The sequence below is a fragment of the Etheostoma spectabile genome, chromosome 3 (assembly GCF_008692095.1).
Source record: "Etheostoma spectabile isolate EspeVRDwgs_2016 chromosome 3, UIUC_Espe_1.0, whole genome shotgun sequence".
Classification (NCBI taxonomy): Eukaryota; Metazoa; Chordata; class Actinopteri; order Perciformes; family Percidae; genus Etheostoma; species Etheostoma spectabile.
In genome coordinates, this window is record NC_045735.1 from 26357070 (window position 1) to 26367619 (window position 10550).

The 10550-nt window shown below is 42.0% G+C and overlaps 1 protein-coding gene across 1 annotated transcript in view; it reads right to left on the reverse strand.

Moving 5' to 3' along the window:
- rsrc1 (arginine/serine-rich coiled-coil 1) overlaps window positions 1–10550 on the reverse strand; it is a 117301-nt gene that overhangs the window by 53177 nt on the left and 53574 nt on the right. Inside the window, 1 exon segment of the mRNA XM_032508917.1 lies at window positions 7385–7436. Within this exon segment, the coding sequence (XP_032364808.1) occupies window positions 7385–7436 (52 nt within the window).

A 10550-nucleotide genomic window follows, 5' to 3' on the forward strand; every position in this document is an offset into this window, starting at 1 on the left:
GGGGGGGGGGGGGGGGGGGATACACCATGTGCCGCTGACAACAAGGAGAGAAAAAACAGGGAGGAGGAAGGAGGGCCCAAAAATGATTCAGTTTGGATTTTAACATTCTCATAACAGCCTTTTCAAGAGCTCACCAGATGCTGTTTGAAATCTGCCCACAGAAGAAAAACAAAGCCTTCTCAATCTCTCCCTGTCTTTCTCACACACATACAGAATCAGAGAATTTCCTCTAAGTGGGTCTCTCTAGTACAGTATATATTGTTCACTAAAGCAAGGCAAGGAAAGTTGTCCACTAATTTGACAAGTACTTTTTACACCCTAGACCTTCATTCTGAGGAGAAAAAAAAAAGATAACTGTCAACAAACTCTGAAAACAAGGAATCTAGCCACAAAAAAACAAAACCACCACCTACTCACGCATCAAATATAGTAATTGATTTTAGGTTTAGCTGCAACCTGACGACCATTTCTCAACTAATCAATTCATTTTTTGGACAAGAAATGTCAGAAAATATGAAAATTGCGATTCATATTCAACTTTATAATCATTCTTGTTTCCAACCAACAGTCTGAAACTGTATACAACAATATAAAACTGAGAAAATCATCAAGTCATTACCAACTTACTAAAGCAAAGAGAAAGCCAGGGCGCAGCAGGACCTGCATTTATTATACCCATAAAAAGAACCAAAAATCAATTGTACATAAACTCTGATCCAGGCAGTCCTTAAGTCACTCAGCCCGCATCGCCATTGACAGACCCCTTTGAACTGGGAGGCTTATTTCTTACTGAAATAAATAAAATCCACTTGTAGGTGCTGAGGACCACGGCGACCCATCTCGAACACATCCTTCCTTGAAAACTCACATGCCCATTTTCAAGCGTAAACAGACCTCTTTTGAGAGGGTCAGAGCGACAGCTTGAGGCACAGGGCTCTTACTATGAGGCATGGCTCTCTAACGGAGCTTGACAAACCCTTCCATCCATCCATCCACCCCTCTCATCTGGAGGTCAGTCAGCCTGCCACCAGTGTCAATCTGCTGCTAAGTGAGCTGCAGGGGCTGTTTGATAAAAGCCTATTCAGGTATTTAGGTCCTGTGTAAATGGAGTTCTCTCTCTCTCTCTCTCTCTCTCTCTCTCTCTCTCTCTCTCTCTCTCTCTCTGAGACATAATTACGACTGTTGACTGGAACAGTGAGGTAATGGCACATAAATCCAGCTGATCAATGGTTACAGAGACTAAATTACAGGACATCCCAGCGCCATTATCCTACCAAAGGACAACAGGAGACACATTCCTGCACAGATGCAAAGGGGATTTCTGTTGCTGTTGTGTAATTGTTTCTTCAGTTGGAATACGGTGGAAGCTATGTTGTTAGATTTCCAGCTTTACATTTGAAGAGTGCACACAAAAAAAGTTGAACTAACAAAACATAAGAAGGAAATAAAAAGGAATGTATCAAACTAAATCCCTCTAATGCAGCTAACCTGGGAGCATCTCTGCTGATTTGTTAAGTTGAGGCTTTTAAACTGGTGTTTAGAAAGTGCTGCAGGGTAAACATTTACAAAGCTTCTCTATAGACGAGGCTGTTTTAATCTTTAAATTGCATGAGTCAAGATCAGCTGATGTACTCCAGACTACTCTTTTTTTCTGCTCTTGAGAATCTTTGACTGAGCCTTTAATGTTGAATTAGAACATCTTAATTCAGCAGCAGTATTGCAAGACATTAAACAACTCCTGAACCTCACAAAAAATAACACATTTAAAAAAAAGGGCTGTTGTTTACCATTTTTTTGCTCAAAAATACCCCCCTACAGCAAAAGCCCTCTTTTCTGCTCAAAGTCAAGTGGCATGCTGCTGTTGTTGTTTCAATAACACCTTTAGCAAAGAGAACATGTGGTTGGCAGTTATTATTATTACTATAATTATTACTGGGTAATTCCCTTGTGTTTTTTTTTTTTTACAGAGAAATCCCCTGTGAGATGAAGGTCCCCGCTGACTGGCATCATCTTAGTCATGTAACACAAAAAGTGGTGCTACAACTACAGTGTAGGCAAAATGATTAAGATGGATAATGCGTGATAACTGTTATTCACTGTCTAACAAATCCCATGCTGCATACCAGCATGACTGCTGAATCTTAGGGAGCCGAGGATGAAAGTACAAAAAGAGGCAGAGAGAAAATTGGAAGTCTGAGAATAGAGGAAAACAAAAAATATGCAAAGAGGGAATAAAGAAGGACACTTAGGCCATGTAAAGAGCTGGGTCTTGTCTCAGTCTCCCCATCCCCGTCACCTCTTATCCTGGCAGAACAAAGGGCGGCAGCCTCCTAAATGTGGTGCATTAGCCCTTTAGTTCCAGAGGGGGTAAGGTGACACCCTCCATGTATGTGGTCTGTTCAGCACACATCTGTCAGGGCCTAAGGGGGTGGGCTGGGGCAGTGGGAGGGATGGCGTGTACTGGAAGCACAAGGAAGACGGAGGAAAGAAGCGGAGAGCTTGAGAGAAAGGGTGTGTGTGTGTGTGTGTGTGTGTGTGTGTGTGTGTGTGTGTGTGTGTTTGCGCGTGTGCTTCTTCAGGACCCCTGCTGCACTGAGAAGCTAATACCCCGTATTTACTGTGGAAGAATTAGTCCTATCGCATGATGTTTTAAGCTTGGCTGTCGCGCCCCCCCCCCCCCCCCCCCCGCCTCTATATGTCTGTCACTCGATCACAGAGCTGATATAAACAGACAGAAAAACTTAGACACAAACAAGAGAGACAAACTCCACCAGACATGCTTAGAAGCCAACATGCACCATAACATTGGGTGTTGGTGATAATGTAGACATGTATGTAATTGCAACACCCATGATCAATTCTGGCTAGGGGAGCCCTCATTTTTCCCGCCATTTGCTCCTCATCACTATCACTTCCGAAAAACATTTGTTTAAAAAAAGGATTTAAAGGGACATTTGCTGATGTTGAATTTCATGTCTTTTTGCTCGTTTTACATCAACATTGGTGGTCTTTTTAAACTGTAGCGATGCATTATCTGAATCCCAACTTCATATCGAGGTAGCAAAGTCTCCCTTTCCAAAATGACTGATATCAACAGTACTGAAATACAACATTTGTTGAATGTGAGTAAACAGTGCCAGGAAATTAGTTACAGTAAAATAATGTCTAATTTTTACACCACAGTATTAAACTTTTGATTGTATTTATTTTGTAAAAGACGTACAACTCAATTATTGCTTAAAGTGAGATTCAAAGTTTTTTTGTTACACTACACTAATAATACCTACATTTGATACAAACAAGCACACATTTAAGTTTTGTAAGTATTTTACAACCTGAAAACACAAACAAAAATCAAATTGCAAATCCAAATGCCTTTATTTTACTGCATTTTAGCATAATTTTTTAAAATGTATGCTAGCAGAAACAAATGATTTATGCATCATTTGTATCCACTTTAAATAAAAACCCTAATATAGTCTCCAATATTCTCCTTCAGCATCACAAGGACTCTAATTGAGACCTTTTAGAACTAAAAAATACCACTGGGAATTGCAGTAGTCAAGTTGTATTTTAAGTTGTGAAGCTTCGGTTATAAATCCAATTCTAAGTTGTTAAACATTATTAAAATCAGAAATGAGAAACAAACTCCAGCCAGGTGTCAAACACAGACAAACCAATAGAGGAAGTTAATTCAGACCAGCGAGCCTCTGCCAAGTTCAAGCCTCTGATGAGATCTTAAGGACTGTTTGTTTTGCTGCTGTCAAAGGTTCAAATAGGGAGAAGACGGAGGTTTTTATGACCCCTGGCCCTCAGGTCCTTAGTGGGTGTTCTGCAAACACTCCCTATTGATGTGTGGATAAGGAGAGGCCCGCTGCAGCGCACAATGCTTATGCTCATTTGAGTGGAAATGGACACCGCTCTGAAAAGAGCCAAGAATCTAGCAAGTGGCTGAAATGAAAAGAATATAATACATATGTAAGGGTACTGTGGCTGGTCTGTGTGTGGTGTGGTGGTGTTGTGTGTGTGTGTGTGTGTGTGGTGTGTGTGTGTGTGTGTGTGTGTGTGTGTGTGTGTGTGTGTGTGTGTGTGTGTGTGTGTGTGTGTGTGTGAGAACATGGAATAAATATTTGTGAGTGCTCAGTAGTAGTATATTTGGGATGTATGGAGCAGATACAGATTACTCAAACATACTGAGGTTGCCACAAAGTAGAGACACGGCTGCTGTTTTTTGCAATGACAAACTTTAAACTACATTTCCCATCTAACTAAATCCAGCTGAACTTCCTTGACCTGTGCAGGAGGTTTCCCTGCAATCTGGCTAATGCAAACTGGGATAAGTAGTGAAAAAAATCTCTGAGCTGTAAAAGTCCAATATTTCAGAATGAATGATCAATATCGTGATTGATATTAATATTTAAAATTAGTAATCTTATGTATGTATTTTGTGCACATCATGACAATATTAGGGCCTAGTTTCATTAACATGAAATAATGACTGTAAACACATAATGACTGTGAAAATGATCTTATTATTGAGTAAATTAGCAAATGAATTTGTCTTGGAAATATGAGGTGTAGTGTGTGTTGGATATGTAGGTCAAGCAGGAAGTGACCCATAAACATATCCAACCAGCGCTTTCATTGGGGGCCAGTGTTGCCCTCCTCCTCTCACCTCATCATACCCACACACACACACACACAACCGCACGCACGCACACACGCACGCACGCACGCACGACGCCGCACGAACGCACGCACGCACACGCACTCACACACACTCACACTCAAAGCCCCCCGTGAGCGTTAAGCAGGCCAGCGGGCCAGCCGAGGGGGCTCATTACAGGTCCACAGAGCCCCCCAACACAAAGGCCTGAGCCGCTTTAGCCATGGGATGATCTGCTCTCTACTGACTAGAGAGAGTCCATAGACGGACAAAAGGAGGGAGGGAGGGAATGGGAGAGAAAGAGGTGGAGGAGAGCAGAGAAGAGAAGAGGGGAGGAGAGCCACGGGCTTTAAGGATGTCAGGAGACCCCGGGAGAGAAAGCCTGGCGGGCGCTCAGAGAGGAACGGAGGAAAGGAGGAGGAGGGTTAAGCTCCACGGCTACGTCAGGACATTAACATTCACACAACCTCCCAACATCTGCTGCTTCCTTCTCGCCCTCCATCCCTCCCTCTTTCCATCCCTATCTTCCTCTGTCCACTACCAACACTGGAACAAAGACAGTAAGATGGAGAGTAAGCGGACAGATAGATGAAGAGCCATGAGAGAGAAGCAAACGGAGAAAATAAGAAGAAACGTGAGACAGATGAATTTAGAAGATTTGGCGGCTTAGCAGCTGCAGGGGACTTAGAAAAAAAATGATATTCCTTATATTTCAGGTTATACGAACATGATATACATTGGTGAGGGAAGTCTATGGTTAATCACAAACAGAGAAAAGGCAGCAGAAAACATGACTGAAAAATCAGTCCAAGTACCAAATATAAACTCCTTTATCAAGTTCAAATCGGTGTAATTTCATGATCACAGGCACCCGAAGGCCTGATACAGGCCAGAATGGGCTCTCTGGTGAAGACCATCTTTAACTTAGCCATAAACCTGTTCTTTTGGAAGCCTCCAGGAAAGAGAGGAAAACCAGCGACGTGTCCAGTGCATTAAACCCTCGCCTCTAGATCCCTGTCTGGCCGTGGGCCTGTGTCTGCACCAGTCTGGCCCGCTGCACTCAAAGCCACATGCTCAATTTTATGTTGCATTAGTCTTTAGGGTGGCAGGGCAGGGAGTGTGGGGTGTCTAATATATAATAAAGAACAGAATTAAGCAAGGGAAAACAGAAGTCCCCCATTCCCAAACATAATAAGGGGTGGAAGAAAAAAATCAATACAGCATAGTATCGATATATTTTCAATGACAATACTGTATCAATACTCTAAGTATTGATATTTTATTATATATGTGTTGGTCAGTTTGTCTGCTTTACATCCGCATTTTGCAGCAATCAAATTGAAGTGATATGAACAAATGTATCTTTTTAGATAAAACAGTTGTTGTCAAAGTTTCCTTTTGGGGACATCATTTGAAATTGGGAAAAATTAGAAGTTGGAAAAAAGGTTGTAAATTGCAAATATCGCTGAATATTGCAATATGTTTTAAATCGCCATAATGTTGTAACGTGGCATAAGTTTCGTGATGAAATCGTATCGGGAGAAGTCTGGTGATTCCCACCCCTAAACATAATACCCACATTTCAACTGTGAGAGTTAATTCAAAGTATCATAAAAATGTAAAGTTGAAAAATCTGTGAAATCACAAAATGTGATCGCAGCGTTGTTCTGTGGCCTACAGTAAGGAGGAAACGAGTCTTAAGTGAGGTAAGTGTGTGGTTGCTGGGTGCTTTATAGATGATGTATAGATGCCTGCTTCTTTCATATATTTCCTGTGGTGAAATTAGAGCCCTGTTTTGAAGTGCTGGGCCCTTGTATGTGTGTGTGTGCATGACTGTAAACATGAAGACATCTTTCTCCACAGTCAATCTCTGCCTGTCACATCTGGCTCGCAACTCTACCCCTCGAATACACACTGGAATATATACACCGCATGCATGGTGACATCTATGACTTATGTACTGGGAGGAGTGTTTGAAATTAAGCTGCAGTGAATATGGGCTCAGAAGCACTCACAGCAAGAACAGGAGTGTGTGTGAGAGAGAAAGAGAGATTGTGTGCATGTGTGTGTATGTGTGTGTGTGTGTGTGTGTGTGTGTGTGGGGGGGGGTCCTCTCTTACTTGCTCTAAATGTCTACGCAGTACACTATCTGAAAAACGAGACAGCATGAATTTCTGTCAACTCCTGAAATTTGAAATTGAACCACAGAAATTGAACGGTCTGACATGAGGCCGCTGTGCTGTAATTGCTCATGCACTCTGGACACTGAAGTAGTGCAAAGATTAAAGATTAAACATCATGGCCATTCACCAACAGTGTATTTTTTATGGATATGTTGCAACAGACTTCTGAGACATTATACCTGGCCCTATCAAAACAACCTACTGTAAAACTGAATGTAAAAAATATAAAAAATAAACCCTTTTAAAAAATTAAATAAATGAAACTAAACTAAACCTAGCTTACAGACTGACCACTAACTAAAACTGAACTTAAAATTGAAAAGTTAAATATAAAAATAAAAAGTGAAATTCAAAACTATTATATTATTACTACAGACTGAGGCAGCCCAACACAGTATTCTCACACACTGCCTTAAAGTTAGCATCCCGGATTGAGTGAGTGATCACAGCCAAGTGTCAGACTCCAGCAACAGCTTTAAACCACATTGTAACAAAAATAATGGAGGGAAGAGAACCAGAATAATCATCGACTTACCTGCAGCCTGCAGGACCATGTGCATTCGGACTTTAGCCTGCTCTGCTGGAGTCTGCAGAAGAGATGGATACAGACACAGATGGATAGAGACAGATAAAACAAAAACAGAAAATTAGTCAACAATAATAATGTGTGTGTTTTAATTGAACTTAAAAAGTTTCTCATTCTGCTTAGACAACTACAGAAGGGCTCAGTATGTTGCTCGAGGGCACATTTAGCAGGACTTTAACACAAAGGCTTTCCTCAGGATGATCTACCTGTTTACTATAATACCACCCTATAATCATCTGTATAAAAAAAAAAAAAACCTGCCGGTGAAAAACAGAAAGCAACAACATCTCTGACACACCAGGGAGAATCAATGAGAAAGAGATGAAGAGAAATTTAGAGACAAAGAGCGAGAGTGAGAGAAAAAGAGAGAAAACAAAAGCTGCTTTAACAAGTCTATGGAGAGTTGGATAAGAGGGCACAGAGAGCACATTTTACAAAGATCACAGCCAAAGACTCAACATATTCCCCATCCTATTGTGTATGTGTGTATGTGTGTGTGTGTGTGTCTGTGCGTGCGCATCAAAAACGCTTAGCGGGCATGAACGGGGGGGGGGAGGGCCTTGTGCTTTGACAGCTGTATTGGGAGGCACAGCCCTTTCTCCTGACATGCCCTCAAAAGGGTCTTGCTGTAATTCCAATATCACTGCTATTAGATTTGAGGGTCTTAATTGTCAAGGAAGAATGATGGCTATGACAGGATGCGGAGCTGTAAAAGGCGAGCACGCTACAGATTGCTCTCTGGGTTGTTTTCCGGCACAGAGGCCCTCGTTACCATGCAGCGGTGAAGACTGTGTAGGATTAGAGAGAAATTAAATGCTAATGGGGATGGGATCTGAATCCGTTGCCTGGGAGCATCATTTAGACGACAGGGCCGGGGCGTCGCTGACAGGCAGCGCTTCCTCCCTCCTCCTCCACCTTCACAGACAAGCTGGCTCTTCCTCCCACTATTCCTTCTCCCAGCTCCCCCACCCACAGAAAAAAAAAAAATCTGATTTATCAAACTGTAAACTTGTCACTTTGTAAAAACGTCACTTTTCGGTGGCAGCCAGGGAAATATAATGACCCCCTTTAATGTAGCAATGTCAGGGTGCTGTATTCTAGATGGAAACGCACATCCAGGCGCTGCAGACAGACTGACGCACACTTAATGCAACATGGATATGTGTGTGTGTGTGTGTGTGTGTGTGTGTGTGTGTGTGTGTGTGTAATCCCCTACAGCAGGACAACACTCTCTGGCACTTCTAAATTACTAATCACTATTATACTGGTGAAGAGGAAGAACACTTGAGGCCTTCACCCACACACAGACGTGTAAACACACACACACACACACACACACACACACACACACACACACACACACACACACACACACTCTATTCCCTCTCATGAACAAGTGATTAGGGCACAATTCAGTCTGTTTTTGGTCTTTTTTGGCATCTTCTTTACAGCAAAAAGAAGGATTACATGCCATAAAATAAAGGTCCTGGGCAGGATTCAAACCTAGGAAAATGGTACAGGGCTTAGCCCGCTAAACAATTAGAACGACACGGGAATCGGTCTTGGTACAACCAGTCATTTAAAGCAATAACACATCACATCTTAACTAAACTGATCATTGTGTGCTGTGCAGTCATCTTAGTTACAGTTTATTACGACGCCCCCCTCAGTAATTACATTAGCGTTTGTTTACATTGGCCTTAAGGCATGTGTAAGTCCATGCGTTGTCAACGCAGGCAAACACACACACACACACAGTCACACACACAGGCCAGCCAGCTGTGGGTAATACAACACTGATTCGGGCACAGGATAGCAACTGCTGCTGCGTTGTTTGCCGCTATTTCAAGCAACTTGCTGTTCTTACAAGAGAAATCACTGATGTCAAAGTTATTTCCTATCAACCTGTAAATGAAAAAACACCTGCTTTAACATCAATGATTGGCGTGGGGCCAGAGATGTGCAACATGCTTAAATGTTTTAGCAGGGAACATCACAGAACTTATCTGCTATGTGTGATTACTCTTTCAATAAAGGCAGTTAAGAAAGAGATAAAAATAAAAATGTGTGCACTTCCTGCCTAAAGAACTACGTGAGCCAGGCTAATTCATATTAGGTGATATAAAAAAGGTACTCAGACGTCAACTTACAACTAACCAAACATAACTATACAGAACACACAAGTGGACATACAGTACTCAACATTGCACGTTTTTGCTTCCCAAGAAAGTCTATTTTTCGTTCCAATTCACACATGCATGCCCGCTTAATCTGTGTGTGATTCATTAGTAAACAATAAAAAGGCATTAATTTTGCTCCCCAGAGGCAGATCTATGTTCCCCCCACTGGGAAAGAGACACCCGCTGCATCTGAAGTGGCCTCGCCCCTCAATTAGAACTGCGCCTTTCCGACTCACACAAACAAACATGAGAAGGAGCACGGTGGGAGTGTGTGTCGGATATGGGCAGCACTTTCTTACAGTGGCTATAGATTATCACGCTGTGAGGAGAGGGGAGACAGGCAGAGGGGGACAAAAGACAAGGAAGACAGACACACAATGTTGCCTTTGTTTTCTTCAGAGCTCAGGAATGATTGAAGACAAGATGAGGTTGAATGTGAAAAAGAGGGAAGTTGAGGAAGAAATTAAAAGATGATGAAGAAAAAGAATATGGACACAGAGGGGACCAAAGACAGACAGGATCATCAAGATAGCCATCAAGACAAAAGTTTTTAAAAAGTAGAAATGTACAGACACTTTTTTTTTTTTTTACCAAGCCAAGGCAGTCTTGTAAACTGGAGTATGCTCAAAAAGTACTACGCACAACATGGACAACATGTCATCAAACCACGCGGGATGCAAACGTGTTTATGGCTGTTTTCCAAGAAGCAATGTTCAAAGGTGCCAAGTTGACCATCATATAGAGCCTTTACCGACGCCTAATGTGTTGGCCTATTACTTCTAGCAATACTTATTCCAGTATTATGTGCCCATGCTTTGAGATTATGTCTCTTTGTGTCTGTCAGCTGAAACACTGAACGAGCCCTCTCTGAATGCAATAAAATCTCATCAGACATGTCTAGTTTATGCAGTAGACAATGACTCTCTCTCTTTTAT